This window comes from Mustela nigripes, chromosome 1, assembly GCF_022355385.1.
Source record: "Mustela nigripes isolate SB6536 chromosome 1, MUSNIG.SB6536, whole genome shotgun sequence".
Taxonomy (NCBI): Eukaryota; Metazoa; Chordata; class Mammalia; order Carnivora; family Mustelidae; genus Mustela; species Mustela nigripes.
In genome coordinates, this window is record NC_081557.1 from 34,790,797 (window position 1) to 34,814,891 (window position 24,095).

General features: G+C 48.4%; 1 protein-coding gene across 10 annotated transcripts in view; it reads left to right on the plus strand.

Annotated features, from left to right (window-relative positions):
- PLEKHA7 (pleckstrin homology domain containing A7) overlaps positions 1-24,095 on the plus strand; it is a 213,076-nt gene that overhangs the window by 171,847 nt on the left and 17,134 nt on the right. For all 10 annotated transcript variants that reach the window (XM_059407719.1, XM_059407733.1, XM_059407747.1 and 7 more), the window contains 9 exons: positions 1,491-2,013; positions 2,504-2,590; positions 5,284-5,337; positions 15,989-16,057; positions 16,233-16,313; positions 17,217-17,366; positions 18,001-18,102; positions 23,389-23,497; positions 23,661-23,887. In XM_059407719.1, coding sequence (XP_059263702.1) covers positions 1,491-2,013; positions 2,504-2,590; positions 5,284-5,337; positions 15,989-16,057; positions 16,233-16,313; positions 17,217-17,366; positions 18,001-18,102; positions 23,389-23,497; positions 23,661-23,887 — 1,402 coding nt within the window. The remainder of the gene's footprint in view (positions 1-1,490; positions 2,014-2,503; positions 2,591-5,283; positions 5,338-15,988; positions 16,058-16,232; positions 16,314-17,216; positions 17,367-18,000; positions 18,103-23,388; positions 23,498-23,660; positions 23,888-24,095) is intronic.

A 24,095-nucleotide genomic window follows, 5' to 3' on the forward strand; every position in this document is an offset into this window, starting at 1 on the left:
CACCCCTAACCTGCATTTCTAATGAGTTCCCAAGTAGTGCTGATGCTGCCCATCCAAGACCATACTTTGGATGCACTGGCTTAGAGCAGTGGCTAGCTGGTTATGCATCAGGACTTTGTCAGACTGTGGACAGTACCGCAGAATGCGAGACATAGTTCCTGCCCTCTGAGGATTACAGGTAGGCTGGGAAAGTGATGTCTTTCTTCCAAGGATAAAAAGGTTGCATCAATAGAAAGACCTTGGACAAGTTTCCTACAACATAATAACTAGGTCAGAGCAGGGTGGGAGCCCTGAGGGCTGCAGAAGATCTCTCTGGAAGGAGCATAGGATAGTGTCATGGAAAATGAGTGAGATTTGGGTGAATAGGGCAAGGAAACCCCATACAGGTAGGGGAGGGAAAAACAAAACTATGAGAGTAAAGAGAGGTAAAAGGGAGAACCTATTGGGAAGTAGCTTCTGTGCATCAAGCATGGAGGCTGCATTTTCTTACTTGTCTCATTTACTCTTCAGAACAGTCTTATAAGGGAGATAGTTCTGTCCTCATGTTACCTGCAGGTGAGGAAGCTGAGGCTCAGAGCCATCCAAGGGTCATCTAGTCAATGGATGGGAGAGCTAGCATTCAAACCCAGGTCAAGCTCTCTCCACACTTTCCCACTCTGAGAAGTAGCCCAGGTATGTAGGAGGCTAGGTGGGATTAGGGTGAGGCTCTCATTCCTAGATCCCAGCAAGTGCAGGGGTGCACCTGAGTGAATGTGCCTCTTTAACGGTTGGGCCCTAGATGCCTGGCTTGCCCCAGCCCAGTCCTGTGAGAAGCAGTGAGAAAACAGCAGGGCTGCAGGTGGTTGGAATCAGGTGCTAGAGAGTGGTGAGTTCCAGGCTGAAGAGTTTCGATTTTATTTCATAGGCAGTGAGGAGTCGTTGACGTTTTTGGAGCAAGGGAGTGATTAGATCCAAGCAGTTGACTGTGTTCGGTGTGGACACTGGTTAGGAAGGTCTCCGAGTGATCTGGGGGAAGATGATTAAATCAGTATCTGGACTAGAGTAGTAGAAAAAAGAAAAGAGCTGGTGCCAGCCACTTCCATTAAGAGCCTCCAGAATTTGGTGTGAGGATACCAGCAGAGGGCAAGTCTCAGTGACCGGGGAATTAGGAGGCATTTCCTAGGAATAGACACACCCGTTTGGAAGAGCGGACTGATAGCAAGAGGGAGAGGAGGAGGCGGGTTTCATCATGTTGCACTTGAAGGGTTGGGTATGGGGTAGCTAGGCTGCCTGATGGGGAGGCTGATACTCCCAGGAGGTTGGAGAACAATGGTTTTAGAGTCCTCCGCGTAGGGAGGGAGTGACCGAGGTCTTGGGCGTCTGCTTCGATTGTTCTTTGGAATTCTCGCAGGGCTCCCTCGTGCCTGGCACTGTGGATTTACCTAGCCATGTTTCCAGCACTATTCCGTGCTGTGCTGGTCGTCTTACCCGTCTTCCTCCTCTCTCCACAGCCTGCCCCTGGACCAGACCCTTCCTCGCCAGGGTCCCAGCCAGTCACTGTCCTTCCCAGAAAATTACCAGACTCTGCCTAAGAGCTCCCGATATCCCTCAGGGGGCTCTTCGCCCCCTCCCCGCGACCTGCCCAGTGACTATAAGTATGCGCAGGACCGAGCCAGTCACCTGAAGATGTCGAGCGAAGAGCGCCGGGCGCACCGGGACGGCACGGTGTGGCAGCTCTACGAGTGGCAGCAACGGCAGCAGTTCCGGCATGGCAGCCCCACGGCGCCCATCTGCGCCGGCTCCCCAGACTTCACCGACCAGGGCCGGAGCAGAAGCATGCTGGAGGTGCCTCGCTCCATCTCTGTGCCTCCATCTCCCTCCGACATCCCTCCTCCGGGCCCTCCGAGGGTTTTCCCACCCCGGCGGCCACACACGCCAGCGGAGAGGGTCACCGTGAAGCCCCCGGACCAGCGGAGGAGCGTGGACATCTCCCTGGGGGGCTCTCCCAGGAAGGCACGGGGCCACGCCACCAAGGTGAGTCTCTGGAGGGCTGGCAAGGCAGTGGGGTTCAGCATTAGGGCACCAGGATCCTCCCATGGTTTGAACACTAATTTGAGCAATTTCAAATAAGGAGAGGTGACACCTCTGTGGTACTTTTAGGTGCCAGGTGCAATACTAAAGGCTTTCCTTTAATGCTCTCCACAACCCAATGAGGTAGGTGCTATTATGCCCATTGCACAGATGAGAACCCTGAGGCATTAAGAGATGGAAGATCATCCAACTGGAAGTCTGCGGGAAAAGATGTCTGTGTTCAGCTGGTTCAGTAATTTATAATAACCCGACTTCCACTTTACTTCTCCAGGGGGCTTCCCCAGTTTACTGTTGTTATAAGTAAGAAATACATGGACCCCCTATTTCACAGATGAAGAGGGGTAGTGCCATGGGCCAGGCCATCTCAGCAGAGAGGGGCGGAGGGGGCAGAGGTTCGGTCCACAGGCTGATCTCCTGTCTCCCCCACTTGTAGAACTCCTCTCACGTGGACCGCCGCTCCATGCCCTCCATGGGCTACGTGACCCACACGGTCAGCGCTCCCAGTCTCCATGGAAAATCGGTAAGCCGCCCCTCATCTCCCCTGCCCCGTGAATGTGCTACTGCCTGCAGGGTGCCGGCTCAGCTCCCCACCCTGAGCCCGTCGCCCGCAGTGTACAGGGCAGCCGTCAGCCCCCACGTTAGAGATGAGGAGGCTGAGGCTCAGAGAAGTCCAGTGACTTGCTCCATGTCATCCAGCTGACTTGGGCTCCTCCAAGATCGGAGGAAGAACTTAGGGGAATGAAGGAGAATGTGCGCTTTTCTTCTCTTTCAGGCAGCATTTTGCCTGCAGCGTTTTCCCAGCGTCTCTGCCGTTAGCTCCTCTCCTCTGGTCCAGGTCTTTGCTTTGGTTAGTTAACTTTGCCTTTAAAGCTCCTGTTGGGGTGAGGTTGCACTGTTCCTTGCTGTTTCCTAAAAAAAAAAAAGATAAAACCTGCTTCCTGCAGCCCCTTTTCTGCCAGCGCCTTTATTTGTCCTGATGACAGAATTAATGCAATAATTACTTAATGGTGTCACGTCAGTGCTGTCCCGGCCCCGGGGTGAAGAGTAATTATAGTGTCGTGCTCCTGCGGTGGCTAATTTCCTCGTGTTGTGTCTACACACCTGCAGCTGGAGGAGCTCTCGAGGCTTCTCACCCGCTTACGGCGGCACCAGGCGCGGCTGGCCAGCGTGCGCAATCTCGCCGTCGGCCAGTTACTGCAGCACCAGCTGACATGGCCCGCCTGCCAGGTCAGCGCTGCTGGGCTCTCTCAGGGCCGGGGCCTCCCTGCTGTGGGGCAACGGAGTGATGTGCTGGCCCGTGTTTTCTCGTGCCCACGCTCTCGTCTGTATTTGCTGTCTGGCTCGTCCCCTCATTCCCTGCCTGTCTGCTTCTGGTCGCTATTGCCAGACACTGTGCAGGGGCCGGGGGCTGGGGGTGGGGCGGAGCCCACGCCTCTGGTGCTGGGGAGGGACCTGCATGTGCCATGAAGGACCTCGACGGTGGCTTCTCCGGCTGTGAGTCGTGACTGCCAGGCTGATGTGTGGTCATGGCTGAAGGGCTGTGCTGGCTGTCATTCTTGTTGCCACTGTGGCCACTCCTTGGGGTGCAGGAAGGTGTGTGTCACTGGTGTCAACCCAGAGGGAAAAGGCAGGGTGTCCTCTCTGATCTGGACAAAGCATCCTCATGTCCCTTATCCTGGAGAACCTCACTGTACTCTGGAGAGGTGAGGGAGGACAGGGGTTACTGCCACCCGCAAGGCACTGGATCCAGAAGGGGAAGTGACCTGCCCGGGACCCCTCGGCCAGTGGCTTGCGGGCTGGAGCCCAAATCAGGTCCTATCTGCCATAGTGTTCTAAACATTCTGGGACATGGAGGTTTGCAGGCAAGCTCCTTAAGGAGTGGCCAAGGAATTGCTCTCTCAGGCATCTTGAGCAGCTTAACAATGTCCACACAAGATTGGTCGGTCCCTCTGGACTGCATGAAAGTAGGCAGGGGACAGGAGAGGAGGGTGACAGGAGTGTCACCTTCTTTAACTGTCCTGTTTAGAGGGACCCAGGAAATGTACTTGGAAAAATGAATGTGAGAGAACACAAGCGAAACCCCTAAGTTGTGAATTTGAGGGATTTTTAACAATATTCCTCTGCTCAGTCCTCCTTGCTACTGGTGAAGGTATATAGGGACTGGGCTGATTGGGGGCGTAGGAATGGGTGAGGGGACAGTTTAGAGATGGAAATACCATCTCAGAAGTCACCAGTTTCCCTGTCAATGGTCCTTCAGGTCTTCTCATGCTTAAAAGCACGGCCTGAACATCTCATATTATTTACTTGTTTGACATCAGAGGTGTAAACGGCCTTCTCCTATAGCTCTGGCTTGCCTCAGTTTGCTGGGATCCCTCTTAGCTGGTTGAGAAAGTGGCTCCTGGGCCCTTTTTCTTAAGCATTTACAGCCCCTCTGCCTAACAGCTTCTGTGTGCTATTAATGGGAAACACAGGTCCTAGAAAATGAAAGAGTCTTTTGCTTATTTTCTCTGTTCCTGGTGAACTGAAGAACTCAACGGATTGTCAGAGACAGTGTGGGCAGATAGGTCTGACACTGAAACTTCTCAGCTCGCTCCTGACATGGTCCCATGCTGAGCAAAGGGAGGTGAGACTTCCAGTAGCTGCTGGGGCTTATCATCCTAGAACCCAAGGTCATGTCAGGACCCATCTGGGTCCCCAGGTCATCTCCCTGCCCCTTTGAGACGTTAGCCACACTAATCAGAGGGTTATTTTGCCTCATGCATATTAAGTGGGCCAGTGAAAAGGTTTGATGACAAGTATTGGAGCATTGGTGATTGTTGGGTCCCTAGCTCAGAGGTTGCCTGTCCTCTTCCAGCTAGATCTCTCTAGTTCTGTCTCAGGAGCTCACCACTGGCCTCAGTTGCACTGCTGTCCTAGCCCTGTGGTGGTATGTGTGCTGTCTCCCCATCAAACTGCACCCCCTGCCCCCACTACCCGCCTACTGCAGGACTCACTGGCTTCTCCCCACAGTGACCTGCAAGATCCTTCATGCTCAAAGAAGGCTCTGGCTACACTGAGACATTTGTGCTTTCTCTGTGGCTGCAGATGTTAGCCCACTATATAGTTCCTTTACCCCGAAGCTGTGCAGTGTCAAGGATTCACACACAAAGCCCCAAGTTTTGGAAACCCTTGGTGTTCTTAACTGTCTTTTTTCTCTCTTTGCTTCATTCGAAGGCTGATGATACCTACCTCCAGCTGAAGAAGGACCTGGAGTACTTGGACCTAAAGGTGAGGGATGTCAAGCGTCTTGCCTCCCTTGGACATGCACCTTTCTGAGCGTGTCAGCCTTATGGAGCCAAGCCCAAAGTCAAAGGCTGTGCAGTTCTTACCAAATCTGGATCCCAAATGAAGACATCTCCTCTCTAAATCGGAAGAGTTTTATTTCTTACTACCTTGAACACTGGGTTCAGTTCCTTGTGAGTTCTGCTATAAGATTTCAGTCTTATGAAATGAGGGTACTAGATCTTGATCTCTTCCATCCTCAGTCAGGACCCAAAGGCTTCTAAACAGTAACTAGTTCCTTCCTCAGAGGTTTGGCTCATAGGGTGCCACTGACGTGCGTTTTCAGCCACGAATAGCTTGCTGGCTTTTTTGGGTTTTGTTGCTGTGGGAACAGGTTCCACACGGAGTTCTGCAGCTCTGAGACCCACCATGGTGTCCCAGGTGGGAGCCCCCGGTATGGTTAGTCTCCTGTCTGCATTCAGGAGAAGAGCACTGGGCACCTCGATGTAGGTGAGAAAGCTTCGGGCTCAAGATCAGCCTTCAGAGCACAGAGACTGAGAGGAAGCTGGCGGAGAAGTGTGAGAGGCATTCTACGTGAAAGAGGGCTGCTATTGTTTCCTTACCCCGGCTCTCTGAAAGCTCCCACTGTGGAAAGCACTTCTGATGCCTAAACCATGAAACTGACTGAAGGAATGTGACCTTTAATTAACTGTGGGTGTGAGAGAGTGGGGCGAGCTGTGGAAGGACACCCAGGCTAATGCCACGGGGCATGCCTCCCCCAGCTCCCCTGGGTACCTGGCTTGAGGTGTCTTTAACATGGGGATTGTCATCCAGCCTTGTAGAAGCAAGATGACAAACAATAGGCACTGTGGTAGCAGATGCAGGAGGCCTCCTCACACTGAGACAAGAACAGAGCCTTTGATTAGTTATCAATTAGTTAGCTTCTAGATCTGATGAGCACTTGCTGTATGACTAGCTCTAGAGAAGCTGAAGGGACATGTAAGAGGAAAAATGAGACTCTCTGAGTCTCTGAGAAACTCCCAAATAGTCTGGGTTAGAAAAAGAAAATCTCCCAAAATAACACAGACTTGTTTATAACAAGTTTACAAAGATCTGTCTGGCCTAGTGCTTGGAGTTGAAATAGTGAAGGTCACCGTGGGCTGTGATGCTGGGAAGAGTTCTGAAGGAGGTAGCACGTGTTTAGAGCCTTGAAGAGCCAGAGGGTTTGGGTTGATTGAAATTAAAGGGAAGGGAACAGTGGGAGTCAAGGAAAGATGGGGGAGAGTGGTGTGGCCAGGGCTGGAGGAGGCAGACTATTCATGTTCTTTAGGAAGGAGGAGTATAGTGAACAGAAGTCAGACTTGGCTTTCCGACTTGAGCAAAATAAGGAGGGTTCTCTCAAAACCAGGACATTTTCTAGCTTATGTGGTGGTCGGATCACACAGAGCACGAGTGAATATTATAGGTTTGGTAGTCATGCCTCAGGATGCAAAATGTGCAGCTTAGCCCACCCTGCTGTGCCCTGATTCTGGGCAGGGTCCTCCCAGCATGCCCACCACCCCCACCTGTCCCAGAGAGAGGTCCACCTACCTTCACCTGCCCTGTGTTACCACCTCATCTCCATTCACTGGCCTCCCCAATAGCCAGTCACCACGCCACTCCTTGGTTCTTCTCACCTCAGCCCCAAGGCCATGCAGTCAACTAGAAGTGCTTATGAAGCATTCACGATGTACTTAGGCTGGTAAGAGAGATTTGGCTCTCCAGCAGCATGGGTGTACCTTGAAACAGTCCCCAGAGTGCTTGGTGCATGGTGCAAGAGAGAGCTTAGAGAGTCCGGACTAGAGTAATAGGAAATCTCTGTCTTCTGGTTCCTGTTTATATGGGACAGCAGAAACTCACAGCTGGTCCTGGAGGGAAGATTCAGCTCAGGTCTGTTTTATTTCAAGATCATAGAATTTGAGTTAAAAGAGCTTTTTTTTTTTTTTTTTTTTTAAATATTTTATTTACTTGTCAGAGAGAGGGAGAGAGAGCAAGCACAGGCAGACAGAATGGCAGGCAGAGGCAGAGGGAGAAGCAGGCTCCCTGCCAAGCAAGGAGCCCGATGTGGGACTCGATCCCAGGACGCTGGGATCATGACCTGAGCCGAAGGCAGCTGCCCAACCAACTGAGCCACCCAGGAGTCCCGAGTTAAAAGAGCTTTAAAGAGAGAAACTGAGGCACAGGACAGCAGAGCCTGAAGTCCTTGGGTGTCCTGACTACCAGCAAAAGCTTAGTAACAATGGAGGGTAAAATGTGTGATGGTCACTGTATTTTACTTCTATTAAATTATGTAAATCCCACAGTAACCCTAGAAGGAGGGTGGTGTTATCTTTTTTTTTTTTTCACTGACTAAGGCTCTTACCCAAGGCCACATGAATGGTTACTGGTGAGTTGGTATTTAGGTATAGCTCTAACTCTGAAACTTCAGTCACCTTGCCTCCCAGCCTCTCTTAAAATGCTGCTTCCACTACTGTGGACCCAAAGGCATTTCAGTTTTGTTTTTTTTTTAATTTTTATTTATTTAACAGACAGAGATCACAAGTAGGCAGAGAGGCAGGCAGAGAGAGAGAGAGGAAGCAGGCTCCCCGTCGAGCAGAGAGCCCGATGCAGGGCTCGATCCCAGGACCCAAGGATCGTGACCTGAGCCGAAGGCAGAGTCTTAACCCACTGAGCCACCCAGGTGCCCCGGCATTTCAGGTTTTGATGGAACTGAACTGGGGTCATTATCCTAGGAAGTGTGCTTAATGTGATAGAGGCAAGGTGCATCCTTGGGATGTTTCATGAGCTAGGAGCTGTCTGCACCCGGAACATTAACTAGTGACTTTCTGGAAGTTGTCACTGTCATGGAAAACAGCTGTGTTGATACCAGAATTTCCCCAGTCTTATTTTTGTTATTCCAGTTGCTAAGCTCCTCTCAGAGAACTTTCCCCCCAAATGAGCTGCACTGGTAGCAGGGAGATGCTGGGGTTTGTGCTGTGTGTGAGTTGTCTGTCTGGTGTGGCTGCCAGAAATGTTGGCACCACCTTAACCTCTCTCCAAGATACAGCAGAGTACCCACATTAGAGAGGCAGTGAACCTGCTCTGCTCCGCTCAAACCCAGCTGGGGCATAGGGTTCCCAGATGGTGTTTCACTTCAGGACTCAGCTGAAGAAAGGGCTGGAAGCAAAGCAGAGGTATTGAGAGCCTATAAAGCAATGGCTGAAGATGTATTAGGCAGGATGCTTTTGTTTGCAGGTGTCTGAAACCCATATGAACCTGCTAATAACCCAAAGAGGGAAGATACTGGTTCTTTTAGCCAAGGGCTGCATGATCCCAGAGGCTCAGGCCATGTCATCACTGTTCTAGTTTCCCTGATGTGTAGGCTGTGTCCACATGGCAGGGAATGTGGCCACCTGCAAACCCAAGTTTACTTTCTCCCAGCCCAGCATCCTCATGGGTGACCACTTGTAAATCCAGACTCCCTGTGGAGTGAGGGAGGGGTTCCCTAATGGAACGGCATGCTGGGCAGAAACAAGAAAATCAGCAGCAGTTAGCACAGCTGTGCTACAGAGTGATGGAGAGAGTTCTGGGTAATTCAGGAGACCTAGAGACAGTCAACAAAGCTCTGAAATGTTACCATGTGTCTTCTGTGACTGCAGGGGGGAATGAAGACAAATGGATAGCATGAGTCAACTGTACTTCAATTAAAAAAAAAAAAAGACAAATGGATAACAGCTACAGGTAGAGGGGTTTCTAAAAGGGCCTGCTCAGGTTGTGATGGACCCCCCCCTCCTTCTCTGGGGTGTCATTGAAGCTAGATGAGCACTGTGGGACAAGGGGAGTGGTGCATGACTGTGTTAGGAAAACCCTGAGGTCCGTTGGCTCTTGAGATGGCGACATGCTCAACAAAATGTGCTAATGCTGAGTTCAGCTGGGGTCCCTGAGATGAGGGCCTCTGTGGACATAGCCGAATGAGCCCTGAAGCCCAGAGTGGGTGTGGGGGTAGCCGTGACACAGCCCCGCCGTGACCAGCTGCTTGTTAGAGGTTCCTCTGGGTTCTTGGGGGAGTGAGGAAGGAGGTAAGCATCACTGGAGAAAATCGACCTCCCTATTCCTGCCTGGTTGCCCTAGGCTCCCCCATGTCCCTGTTTCAAAGGCCACAGACTGAAGGATCCAAACCCTGCCTTTGCCACCAGCACCACCAGCACCACCAGTACCATCAGCACCACCAATCAGCCAATGCTCAGCTTCCAGAATCAGTTGGTGGTGTTTGCTTCCCTCCATTTTGTGGGAGCTTTTTCTCCCTCAAATGAGCATTTCTGTTGTGGTGCCCAGTTTCAAACAAAGGTGGACTCCACTCATTTAGAAGATACTCTGTATTGACTTTCTTTTTGCCAAAGAACTTGTCTGGCATTTTACTTGGTGCTGCAGAGTAGACAGGACTCCACCCCGACGAGGCATCTGTTCCCACCTGGCGGGGTTTGGGTGCGTGTTGTTCATTCTGGCTCTTGGTCTTCTCAGAAGTTTTGAGCAATAGGAGTGATGATAGCCACCTTCCTAACCAAGAATCCAAGTATCAAGAGAGGTCACTTCCACAGCGATAGGTCTGGAATGTAAACCCAGGGTCTGACTTTATTCCTGCCTTCTTTCTTCCATGCACCATGTACTATGCCCACCCTAAAGTTGTACTCACTGAACTGTGTTTCTGGCATCATGGTTCTGCTTTTCAGAACCGCACACCCTGGCTGGGTCTGAAGAAACAGGTGTGGGGTCACTGTTGTTGACAGCTTAGATTGCTTTCATGCATCTGTGAAGACAGCTGGGAAGGAAGGGGATGTGGAGGGGTGAGTATCTGCAGCTGTTCAGGTGGTGCCCCCAGAGGCTGTCCTTTCTGACTGAGGGATGTGTCAGCTGGGGCACTGGTCACTTGGCCTCTGGCCTCTTCCTGACTAAGCCTGAGATCAGGGCTCCTCTGTTCAGGGTCTCTTTCCAAAGTTAGCTTCTAGAGCCAAGTTTCTTAAGTTGTGTTCTGGAACACCACCTATTTCAAGATCACCTGGGAGCTTGATTTTTTTTTTTTTTTTAAGTACAGATTTAGGGGGTTCTATTGAATTAGAAACTCTGGAAATTGTGCCCAGAATTCTGCCACTTTTGCTGTTTGTTTGTTCTTGTTTTTTAATCAAGCTCTGGAATAATTCTCAAAAAAATTTGAGATCTGTTGTTCTGGAACAGAGATTATTAACCCTGGCCATGAACTGGAGCAACCAGGGGAAGTTTGTAAAAGGAATATCAGTGCTTTGATCCCACCACTTCGACTCTGATCTAATTGGTAATACTCGGCAATTATTTTTTTAAAAAACAAATGAACAGGGACATCTGGGTGACTCGGTTGAGTGTCTGGCTCTTGGTTTCAGATAGGTCATGATCTCATTAGTCGTGGGATCAAGCCCTGTCTGCTTGAGAGTCTCTCCCTCTCCCTCTGCCTTTCACTCCCATTCACGTGTGCTCTCTCTTGCTTTTTCTCCCTCAAGTAAATGAATAACTCTTAAAAAAAAAAAATAAATTCTCTAGGTGTTTCTAATGTATGGCCAGGGTTTAGAAACACTGTTTCAAAGCAGTGGTTCTCAAAGTGTGATCCCAGAATAACAGCATCAGCAATACCTGGGAATTTGTTAGGAATGCAAAATCTTGGGTCTTCCACCCCAGATTGGCTCAGTAAGAACCTCTAAATGTGGGGGCAAGCAAATCTGTATATAGTTCGCCCTTGAACAGCATGGTTAGGGGTGCCAACTTCTTGCACAGTTGCAAATCCAAGTATAACTTGACCCCCCAGAACTTAACTCTTAATAGCCTACTGTTGACAGGAAGCTTTACTGGTAACTGAACAGGTAACACAAATTTTGTACATTATGTGTATTATAGACTGTATGCTTGTAATGGAGTAAGCTGGAGAAAAGAAACTGTAAAATCATAGAGAAAAGAAAATTTCTAGGACTGCATTGCATTCGTTGAAAAAAATCCACATATATGTGGACCCTGACAATTTAAACCCATGTTCTCAAGGGTCAGCTATATTAGTAAGCCCTCCAGGTGATTCTGAAGCATGCTGAAGTTTGAGAAGCCCTTGTTGCGGTGGTGGTGGTGCCCAGTCTTAGCTGCGTATCAGTATCATCCAGGAGGGCTCTTAAGGATCTGGATGCTCACGCTCCACCCCAAACTGATTTATACCCAAGTCTCTTGGAGTGTGACTTAGGCATCAGTTGTTGTTTTTTTGTTTTTTTAAGCCACCCAGGTGATGCCGGTGTTCAGCTGGGGTTGAGGTGCACTGTTTTAGTGGGTAGGGATGGTGGGTAGGGTAGGTGTGGTGTAGTGGGTAGTGACGGTGTTCCTGCAAAGGAGCTGTAAACATTTGGGATCACTGGTTAGACATTACTTAGATGAACATAAGTGTGGAGACGAGGGTCTGGGGGACTGAAGGTGGAAAACATGGTGCAGGGATGAGACTAATGTCTAGCTCCTCCCTAGTGACTGGTTGTTTCACAACATAAGGTGAAGGAGAGCAAAGGAGGAAGCAAAGTTTCCTCTTGCCTTCTGCAGGGGGAATTGGAAGGCAGCGGGCCCTGACATCGGCCCTCTCACATGAACTAGCCTGCACAAAGATCCTTCAGGCAGAGCTTCTTGTCCTCGGTTTCATCTGTGAGGGGACGAAGTCTGCAAAGGTCAGCAGCCGGGAAGCGGCATGACCAGACTGAGACATGATCATTTGAATCACACAGCACACATCCTCCCTAAGGTTTCCCCTGGCCAGTTCCCCAAATTCTGGCTCCTTCAAGTGTCTTTTGATGTCTCACCTGTTACGTTTTGTTATATTTGCCTTTTTGTTTGGAACAGATAAAAAATAATGAACCTTTGATCAACGTGCTTTACAAAGTGCTGAAGAAGTCAGCACGGGGCTGTCGGCCCAGGAGAAGCGTAAGATGATCTGATCTGTGTCTCCAAGCGGGGCCATTCCATTGCTTCTGGCTCAGTGCTGACCTCATCACTTGCTTAACCAGGGGCTCTCCTGACCGCCCCCCCAGGCTTCCTGCAAGTCATTTTGGTTTATTTTTTTCTCCTACTGAAGCTCCCTTCAGCATTCTGGCTGGTGCACCAGGCTGAGCCTCTCATCTGCGGTGTTCTGTGACTCCATCTTTTGTGTTGCCTTGGGATTGTGGTGGGGTGGGGGCTTGCCTGGCTTGCCACCAGCTTGCGTTGTGTTCCCATTCTCTCTCATCTGCCTCCATGGTGAGGACTGACCTCGACGAAGACCAATGTGGTCTGTGTAGTCAAGCATGAGTTCTTTGGGAAGGAATAGCATTTTCTGGTCACCGTGGAGGAGCTGGGGTATCCTGAGATCCCACCATGGCCCTGGGATTAGGGTGTCTTCTCTTCAGGGCAGGGTATTGGTATTTGAGAACAATCTAAAGCAGGACTAGAACAAGATGGTTCTCCCCTGCCCACTCCCCTACCCCCTGCCCCAGACGGTTCCCTTTGACTGATGCAGAAGTAGCACCTGAAATATGGCCAGCTTTTATAGCTTTCCAAGGGAGGCTGCAGGTTGGGAAGCAGATGCCATGTGCAGTCATTCCAAGCCCCGAGAAAACGTGTGTTGGGATGTGATGGAGGGTGAGGTAAAATGCCTGGGTGGCCTTCTGTTCTTTTCTGGTGCACAGACTCTTTCAAAGGGATAAACACCCACTGACTTCCACTTTTTCTGGTGACAGAGATGCTGGACACCCATAGTTGACATTTTAAATAGATCTAAACACTGCTATCACAAAGCAGTTTTAAAAGGAAAATTAGACGTAGTAAACTACTTGTGGATACTTGTAGTAGCCTTGATTCTCTGGAACAAAGCTAAATTCAGAAGTTTCAAGGGCCTCTGAGCTGCGTAAACACTTTCCTGAAGCTCATGCTCTAAAGCGTGCCCTTTACTCCAGCTCCCTCCATTTTGTTACATTGACGGGTTCATTAAACAGACATTTCCCAAATATCCTCAATATGCTGGGCTTTCAGGATACAGAGAAGATATGAAAAATGTGTCCCAGTTCCCACAGTCACCCCTAATTAGGTCATTGTTCACTGAAGGGAGACAGACCATATCCTCTGACGTGCTAAGGCTCTTAGACTGGAAGACACAAACTGTGGGAGGACCTCCCCTGAAGCCACCAGAACCACTGGAGGGAGGGAGTTCTGGAAAAGCAGCAAGTGTCACCTCTGTTGACTCTCCTGTCCTAATAGACTCATCCATTTGAATTCCTAACTTTCAGCACCTTAAATGCAGCCCTTAAATGGAGACAAGAGAGAGTTACTTCTTAGAAAAGAAGGCGTACTAATATTCTGAGAGGGAAAAGAAACATTATGTGTCATTCTACAACGGAAATGAAAGCACAGAAATTTAAGAGCATTTAATCAAGGGCCAAATAGTCCCCAAACACTGACTTCTAAGAAATTCCGTATTACTGATTTTTATAATGACTCTGATTCATCCCCGAAAGGTTGAATTTATATTCAGTTCCATGGAGGCAGCGTAGGACTGACTTTTAGAAACCTTTCCGTCAAAAAGTTTAAAAGGTTCAGCTTTCTTAAAATGCCCTTTTTGTGTAGAACACGTCATTTCTTTCTTGACGGTGTTGGGTAGATGAGGCACTGCTCAATTAGATTCTCTGCCTTGCTATTTCAGTATCAAAAAGCTGGTATCTGTTAAAAGCTCTAGTGAAATAAATGGAAGAGTTTTGCTAGGAGGAAAAAAATCTCCACAGCCTATCTCAATTTAAAAATGATTTCTTCCTAGGAAGTGAGCCAAGGGTCAGCCCCTGGAGAGTAGACAGGCTCATTGTCTTCTGCTTTGATGAGGGACTGTGACACAGAGTGACCTCCTTACTTTCACCTGCTGGGTTCCCCTGAGTTTAAAGGCCAAGTCCTGCCTGGAGGTCAGCTGTCCCTGGTTCATCAGAGTTAACTCTACCCCTCCCCCCCTGCACTCCTCTTCCTGCCTTGCCCAGCCCTCTGTCCTTGAAGCAGCCAGCGGTTTGTTTGTGGATTGTGGCAATAGTCCGTGTGTCCTTGACTGTGTGTGTAGATGTATGTACACATACATAATATGCCAGTCTGAAGAGCAGAATTTGGCTGGAGCTCTACTTTTTCCAGGAATTCTACTGACCCACATGTGTTTGTCTTTGACCTACCTCCAATGCAATAAGCGTTTGCCCAGTGCCTTCCAGCATACCAGGCTTTATGTTCAGGCTCACTTTACCAAGATATAAAAGACAATGGTCTCTGCCCTCTGCTGTGTGACCATAGGGAACATCGGAATGGGTTGGGGTTGTGTCTGCAGCTAGACTCTTTCCTCAGCCCAAGGCATGGACAGGCATCATCCCTTGACCTTGACCTTGGCATTTGCTGATGATGAGAGGAAGGAGGAGTGCAGGACAGTTGGGGACATGATTGCCTTGAGTTGTGAGGGTAATGTTTGCTAATATATTTCTGCTTCTTATTCACACAACTAATTGGACCTCTCAGATGGAGTAGGAAGAATGTGAGGGCCATCTCTCCAGCAACTGTCTGTCCAACCACACTGGAACCCCTGGCCTAATATACACACCATCTGTCTCATGGAAGAGATAGGTTCTCCGTTCTGTTTCTGTGGTCACATCCGTAAAATGGAATTCAGCAAGATGGCTTTCTGTGCATGGGACACATTTGACCTGGCTCTCTCTGACCATGGCTTGGCTGTGGGGGTGCGTCTGTGGCAAAGTCTCCCTAGTCCCATCCCACACAGCTTTTGTCAAGAAGGAAATTAGGGGAAGTGAAAACATGGGCTGAAGAGTTGGGTTTAGCTTTGTAGGGGTCAGTGGGAGATGCCAGCATGGTGCCCACATGGGGTCAAGGGAAGGATGGACAATGTTTTGAATGCCCACTGACCCATAAGTTTAGATGATTTTTATCTCCTGATTTTGTTTTCATTCTTGAGAGGACAGGGTAACTTGTGACGTATACAAATATGACCTGCCTCAGTTATTTAGGGATCAATTGAAAATCCCAACCAGGAGTTACCTAGGTTCCTTCATCCCTTGACCTGATTTTCTTCCCAAATGGTATAGGGTGAGAGAGACTGACCTTGCTCAGAGGGGAGGTTAGCAGCTCAGAGGCTTCCTTAAACTAAGTCTTGGAGATGCCCCGGGGACTCGCAGGTTTCTCTGGTCCACCTCACTGCTCTGGGCTGGGGGCCATAGACTTCTGTAACTTGGGTTGACCCCAGGTTCGGTAGCAAAACTCTATCTTTTAAATCTTCCAAGATTCATACTGAACTCATTTTGGGCAAATTTTAGCTTCCACAGTCAATGATACTAGAAATTGAATGTCTTCTTTTTCTTTAAATTTGAGAAATTTACAAGTGCTTCTTGGATCACAAAAAGGTTTTGGTTTTTCCCTAAAATGAAGTAGGCATAAAAGTCAGGTCTCGCCTGAGTTTTTACCCGTTTCATGCCATGACCCTACCTCCAAGACTTACACACTTGTCCATCGTGGGGCTAGCTCTTGTTCTTGAGATCTGATCCTGAACCTTGTGGTTAATCTCCTTTAAATTGTTCACCTCCAGATGACGGGCCGGGACCTGGTCAAGGATCGGAGTCTGAAGCCGGTGAAGATCGCGGAGAGTGACATTGACGTGAGTGAGCAGGGCAACAGTCTGAGCCTCTGGCTGCCTGTTGCCCCCAGACCCGAGGCGGGCAGCTTCAGGCAGGGCTTAGATGGTTCCGTAGCCAAAGGCTTTCTGATCACACTTCAAGGTCGTGCCCTTTTCTCATCATCCCAGGCCCTCTCCAACCTGTTCTTGCTCACAGGTCAAACTGAGCATCTTCTGTGAACAAGACAGGATCCTCCAGGACTTGGAAGACAAGATCCGAGCCCTCAAGGAGAACAAAGTATGCATCAATTTTGCATAACCGTGGGCTGAGTGGAGGGGGTTTTGTCATGCTGTCTTTCCTCAGATATAGATTGGACTCGTATGTCACAGGTGCTCATTTATCCAGAATGGGTAGTAGTTTATTCAGAACAATATGTTTGCTTCCAGGGGCATTTCTGCCTAAACCTTAGGTGGGAAAGAGGAAGAAAAGAGGAGGAAATCTCAGTGGGAGACTTAGGCCTATTTATTCCAAATGCGACCTTCTCCTCTTCCACCTTAATTCTGCTCTGGCCTTCCTCTCCTTGGAGGCCTCATGAGGTCAGCCTGGGAGAGGAGGGCTCTGCTGGCTTATGTGTGCTGAGCCCAAGCGCCTGAATTCCATGGAAGAGGGCTGCCTTGGAGAAAGTGGCCACACTTGTAACAGGACAGAGGCTATCATTTCCTAAAGCTCCTTTCCTCCTAGGATCTGGGCTATGGAGAAAGCAAGTCTGGATGGGAGGGGAGGAAGAGGCCAGAGGCTGCCCATGTTTGGTTTCTTGGATATTTATTATGATTTTTTTTTCTTTTTTGAATTTTAATAAGGTATTATACTTCCGATGCTGGAGGTTCATAACATGCCCTTTTCCCTAAGAAGAGAGAATTTTCCATCTACTCTTTGATGTATCCTCATAATTTATCCATAAGGAGTGGATGACCTTATGCCCACTTCATAAATGAGAAAACTGAGGCAGAGAACTGTTAGGTGGTTCGTCCCAGGAGCCCACCCAGTGGGCAGAGTTAGAGCTGGAATCAGAGCCCCCAACTAGGCTGTGGGCCTTTCAGTCTCAGATCCAGCAGGTTTGCTTAGTTCCTAGCATGAGATGGGGAGGCCTCTAGGGACTGTCCTGCTCTCCACTTGCTCTTTGGCCCTTCCCTGCTGTAGGACCAGCTGGAGTCCGTGCTGGAGGTTTTGCACAGACAGATGGAGCAGTACCGAGACCAGCCTCAGCACCTGGAGAAGATTGCTCACCAGCAGAGGTTGCTGCAGGAGGACCTTGTCCACATCCGGGCAGAGATCTCCAGAGAGTCCACTGTGTGTAGAGGGTGTGAGGGTGGCAAACACTCTCCTGTCCCCATCCCCCAGCCCCAAGATGGGCTGGGCCAGGGGCTGGGCAGGGGGCTGGGCAAGGGGCTGCTTCTCCTAGCTCACAAGCTGTAGTTGAGTTGGTGGCCAGGGACAAGAGTCTTGGAGTAGCAGAACTTCTCCAGGCTGCCTCCTGATAGTAGCTTACCTTGCCTGGGGGTGACATGTCTGTCTCTGCTGGTACCTCAGGATGCTTTCCATCAGTGACTGCTGTATGGCTACAGTGACACCCAAGGGACCAGATTTCCCTGATCTGTGTGCAGTTAATTCCAAAGCATCAGAATTTCTACTGTATTTGTCCATCTGATGTGGTGCAGGCCCTTTCTGCTGGAGCTGGGGACTAGAGCATCTCCAGTGGTGGGAGAGGGGACAGTTCGATAGTTCCAGTAGCCAGGGTCAGAGCAGGAATGAGAAGACGAGCCCTGTCTCTTTTCTGTCAGGCCTGCCTGAGACCCGCTGGGCTGCCCTTTCCCTGTCCGTCTTCCCCTGGCTGGGTCAGCAGTGGTCAAGAGCGCAGGTGCTCTTGGGGCCGTCTGGGGGACGGGGGATAACTAAGACTCAGGAGCATTTTCTTGGCCAACAGGAGATGGACAATGCCTGGAACGAGTACCTGAAGTTAGAGAGTGATGTGCAGCAGCTGAAGCAGACCCTGCAGGAACAACACAGAAGGGCCTTTTTTTTCCAGGTGACCAAGGGCTCTTCATCCCTTCTGAGCTCTGTTCCTTCTGAGGGACTTCACCTGTAGAGCTGTGGGGCTGTGGGGCTGTGGGGATTAGGTGTGTGGCCTGGGAAGAGCCTGCTGTCCCTCCACCCACCATTAGGAGCTGATTCCCAGAAAACCTGGTCCACGGCCCTATGGAAAACACTCTTGCCTGTGGCTCAGGGCTGGCCTGCCAGGTCTCCCAGAAGTTGTCCGTCTCCTGCTGCTGTTCCCCCGCCCCCCATGATTTCCCTGTACCCAAGCTAACATTTTCCTATTCTTATTTGGTACCCCAGCACTTGGCATAGTGGCCTGAAAACACTAGGTGAATATTGTTGACAATATCTTTCAAATGATTATTTCTAATTACTAGTTCCTTAAACTGTTCCATCCCATTAAACTTGTCTTGGATCTTCTTTAATTTATTTTAGCAGTGATTTTTTTTTTAGATTTTTATTTCTTATGTTTCTGTAACTATAAAAATAACACATGAATGCATCTCTCTGTAAAGGCCAAACAGTAAGAAGCAAAAGCAAAGAATGAAATGAGAGCTCCTTTGCCTCCCTTCCTTTCCCATCACCTTCCCTGTGTGTGATCCGTGCCGTCACTGTGTTCCATCACCTTCCCTACCACTTTTTGTCTGTTTTCAAACATATGCCCATCCACAGGATAGTATAATGTATCTGGCAGGGGGAGTTGGGTTTACTTAAAGAGGGATCATACTTACACATTGTTCGGTAATTTGCTTTTTTGTCATAACTTCACGTTATGCAGATCTTTCCAGGAGAGATACCCAAGTTTATGTTGCCTGATCTTTAAGTGTTAACTATTTAAATGTAAACATAAATTAATTGAAAGTAACTAAAATTAAAGATGCAGTGCTCCGTCACGCTAGAATCATTTCCAGTGCTCAGTAGCCACCTATGTCTAGTGGCTGCTGTATTGAACAGTACAGATAATAAAATTTCCATAATCTCAGAAAGCTGTGTAAAGTAAAAGAAATCAGTTCTTAGCTGCTGCATAGTATTTCATAGTCTTGATATGCCGTATTTTAGCTATTCTTTTCTGATGGGCATTTAAGTTGTTTGCAGTGTTTTGCTTTTATAAGTGGTACCGCAGTGAGCATCTAACTGCCCTTTCAAGCTCATTTATAAGCTTTCATCTAAGACGGGCTCTGAGGGTGGACTTGCTAGACTGAAGCGAGTGCACCTCTTAAATGTTGGTGGATGCCGGCCAGTCACCCTCTAAGAGGCTGCACTCATTTGCCCTCCCACCCGCAGTGAATGAGGGTGCTGAACCTTTATCCGCATCTTCTCCAGCACTTGACCATATCAGTCTTTTTAGTTTTTGCCAGTCCGCTGGCTGAAAAAGGACATCTAGTTTTAATTTGCATTTATTTAATTACTGGCAGGTTAAACATCTTTTTATATGGTCATTGGCCATTTGTGTTTCTATCATGCCTTATTTCATGGTGATTTAACATACCGCAGTCCCAGAATCCCTTTTTCTGCTCTGGAAAACAAATGGGTAAAATGTACAAGTCTTGTCACAGACTCCCTGAAGAACTTAACCGTGTAAGTAAGTTACAAAGACATAGGCTAGTTTGAAGCCTAGCTCCTGCAACTCGACTTCCACCTAGCCTATTGGCATTGCTCGTACTTTCCCTGAGCCCCACTTTGTGATCTGGGAAGCTCACAAAGCCCTTCTTTGAACAGGCTTTGTGCTAACTTCTTTGGTGTGATTCTAGGCCAGGCAAGCTGTTAGAGTCCTGAATAAGTCATGAAGCGTGGAGATATGCGTGCAGTTCCACATACACATTCTCAGGCAGGGGGCTTGGAAACTTGCCCCCTTTAGCCAGGTTTGGCTGTGAGGAAATTCACAGGCTTTTCAGTAAAGGTGAGTGGCTTTATTTGTAAAGATCCTCATGACCACCTGCGCTGGCAAGCCAGAGGATAAAAGAACATTGAGGTAACCGTGAGAGGCAGTGATAGATGAGGCTGCCTGTGCATGTCCCTGCTTCTGGACAGTAAGTGCAGGCGTCTGCTGAAAGCAGTCCATAGGAGCCTTTATGCCCAGCATGGTGTGAGGGTCCAGGGATGAAGCACCAACCCCTGTGCCCCAAAAGCTTCCTTCACCTTTTCCTTCAGTTCTGAAATTCCATCGTCCTTGGAGAACCTTAGAGGCTCTCTGGCTTTTGCTTGTCCTTGCTCTTCTCTTACATGTGGGGGTGACAGAAGGGCTAAATAGGGGCAGAACTGCAAACTGACAGGTAAAAGTATGCCAGATAGACCGCTGGAGGAGAGGGGAGAGAGTTGATTTCATTCCAACGCTCCTCCTTTACCTGTTCCCAGCATCCTGCTTGGGGACCTCCGCTCCTGAGATAATCCTGTTAGCTTACATACACACACACACACACATACACACAGTCTCACACTCTGGGTTCAATACCATGTCTGTTTTAGGACACTTGTGCTTTGGGGTGGAGCTAAGCATCAAGCCCTTTCCTTATTTATCAGCCTTGAGGATGTGCGTTGGTGTTGGAAGGATGGAGAGAGTATGAGAATGTGAGCTCCCTTAGGAGGGAGGCTTCAGACATCTGTTGTCACAGCTGTTGGGCAGCATTGATCAGGGAGTTTAATGTGACTGGGTCTTTTTTCACTCATCATCCATGTGCTGAGAAACTGTGAAGATACACCAAGGGCATATAGTCTACTTGCTGAATCAGGCAAGTCCCTAAGTATCACACATGCAAGAATTTTTCCACGGGAGGATGGCTGGGTGCCTTGAGGGGAGATGGGGTGTGAAGCCTTTGTTTTTTTAAGTCTGTGGGGAGTGATCAAAGCTACATTCTCCCATGACAATTTAAAAATTAAAAAAAAAAGTTTGATGTTTAAACAACTCTATTAAAAGGTGCCCACAAATTAATATCCAAAATATGTAAAGGACTTATACAAGTCAATTCCAAAAAATCCTCCAAGATCCCAGAGAACAAAAAACATTTAAAAATGGGCAGAGGACCCTAATAGACATTTTGCCAAAGACCTACAGATGGCCAATAGGCACATGAAAAGATGATCAACATCACTTATATTAGGGCAATGCAAATCAAAACCACAATGAGGGGGCACCTGGGTGGCTCAGTGGGTTAAGCCTCTGCCTTTGGCTCAGGTCATGATCTCAGGGTCCTGGGATTGAGCCCCAAGTTAGGCACTCTGCTCAGCAGGGAGCCTGCTTCCCCTTCTCTCTGCCTGCCTCTCTGCCTACTTGTGATCTCTTTCTCTCTGTCAAATAAATAAATAAAATCTTGGGAAAAAAAAAAACAAAATGAGATTACCTTACACCTGTCAGAATGGCTAAAATAAAAAAGACAAGAAATAAATGTTGGTGAAGATGTGGAGAAGGAGGGCCCTCGTGTACTGTTTGGCGGGTGTGTAAATTGGTGCATCCACTCTGGAAAACAGCATGGAAAGTCCTCAAAAAATTAGAAATACCATATGATCCAACCATTCCTATACTGGGTATTTAGGCAAAGGAAATGAAAATACTAATTTGAAAAGATACATGCACCCCTATGTTTACTGAAGCATATTTACAATAGCCAAGAAATGGAAGCAACCTAAGTGTCCACTGATAGACACATTTTTATGAGAAGATGTGTTATACACACACAATAGGATGTTAGGCAGTTATAAAAAAGATGAGCTCATGCCATTAGCAAGAACATGGATGGAGGGTATTATGCTAAGTGAAAGAAGTCAGACTGAGAAAGACAAATACCATATTATTTCAGTCACGTGGGATCTAATAAACAAAAGACTAGACAAAAAAGAATCAGACCTCTAAGCACAGAGAACAAACTGATGGTTGCCACAGGGAAGGGGGTTGGAGGTAATGCACAAAACAGGTGAAGAAGAGTGGGAGGTACAGGCTTCCAGTTATAGAATGAGTAAATTGTGGGAATAAAAGCCACAGCACAGGGAATATAATAGTAATTGCCTTAGCACTGTATCATGACATATAGTAGCTACAGTTGTGGTGAGCATAGTGTAAGGGTTAGAGAAGTTGAATCACTATGTTGTACACCTGAAACTAATGTAACATTGTGTGTCGATTATACTCAGTAAAATGCCCAGAGTCCCTTAATCATGATTAAACCTTCTCACTGCTTTCTGGGACCTGTCCCCATCTGATTTTGTTTGTGACTTGTGAGAGTGTGCATAAGTTTTATCACATAATTCACATACCATAAGATTCACCCTTTTAAAATCTACAATTCGGGGGGTTTTAGAATATTCAGAGTTGGACAACTATTGCCACAACCAATTTTATAACATTGTCATCATCCCTGAAAAAAACCCCTCTCTTTATTAACAGTCCCTCCTCATCCACATCCCCAACTGCCCAAGGTTGGCCTTGCTCTAGCCAACCATTTTCTGTTTTGTGTTTCTTTGGATTTACCTCTTCTGGACATTTTATGTAAGTGAAATCATATAAATGTGGCCTCTGTGTCTAGCTTCTTTCACACGGCATAAACATTTTCAGGGTTGATCCATGTTGTAACACGTATCGGTACTTCATTTCTTTTTCTTGCCAAGGATTCATTGCCCATTGTGCTTTTAAATGAACCTCAAATCCCAGGATTCAGCTTTGTCTTTTCAAAGATCCTCTTTATATTCTGGGGATGGTGTAACCGCTAGTCTTTGCCTTCTCTTTCCTTCTGCCGTGGGTGCCTGAAACAGTCTGGCTTTTTTTTTTTTTTAATCATGGTAAAATGTGCATAACATAAAGCTTCTTACCTTAGCCATTTTTAATGTACAGGTGAGTAGTGTTAAGTACGTTAAGATGGTGCAGCCAATTTGCAGAACTTTCTTCATCTTGCAAAACTGGAACTCTGTACCCATTAAGCAATACTCCTCATTCCCCTCTCCACCCCAGCCTCTGCTAACCACTCTTCTGTCTCTGACTTTGATTGCTGTAGATACTTTGGAAGTGTACAGTATTTAAGGCATCTATTTTTAAATTAGGGGGAGCTAGGCAAGGTGAATCACTGAAACCTCCTCTGAACTTCTCCCCTAGATCTTGGGTGTCTTCCATATGTGTGTTTCCCTGTGAAGCTCTGAGGCAGGCTTGGCTCTAGCCCTGGTGGGCTTTCCAAAGGGGTTGCTGCCCCCCAGGGTGAGGGGCTATGTCTGAAATGACAGCTTAAGTCTGAATGAGAAACTTCTGGTGAGGTGCCAAGAAGGAAGTGAACCACCACCTTGTCTTTCTCAGGAGAAATCGCAGATACAGAAGGATCTCTGGAGGATTGAAGATGTCATCGCAGGCCTGAGTGCAAATAAAGAGAACTTTAGAATCCTGGTGGAATCGGTCAAAAATCCAGGTGAGTGGGCCATCTTCCTGGGGGTGGGGGGTTGGAGGCCAACGTCCACATGCATGGGCTGTCCCTTGGGGAGGTCAGGTCTTTATGGCAAAGTCACTCCCCTCGTCCTCCAAGGAAGAGGGTCTTTGTTCTATCTCATCCTGTTTCCCTCCTTGCTCCTTAGAGAGAAAAACGGTGCCTTTGTTTCCTCACCCGCCTGTGCCTTCACTCTCAACTTCTGAGAGCAAGCCACCCCCACAGCTCAGCCCTCCTACCAGCCCCGTGCGGACCCCTCTGGAGGTCCGACTCTTCCCCCAGCTGCAAACCTATGTGCCGTACCGACCTCATCCACCCCAGCTGAGGAAAGTGACGTCCCCTCTTCAGTCACCAACCAAGGCAAAGCCCAAAGTTGTAAGTATCGATGACCAGGAGTTGAGCACCATTGTTTTCTCTCTGGGAGATGATTGTCTCTCTCTGTCCTTAGGTCAGCTTCTGTTGGAAGAGAAGCTTTTGGGGAAACCCGGGAAGATGGAGTCAGCCAGAGTCCCGAGCTAGGAACAGTTAAAGAGTGGTGGAGCCGACCATCGTGCTCCCAGAACTGGAAGGGCCCTGAGAGAGG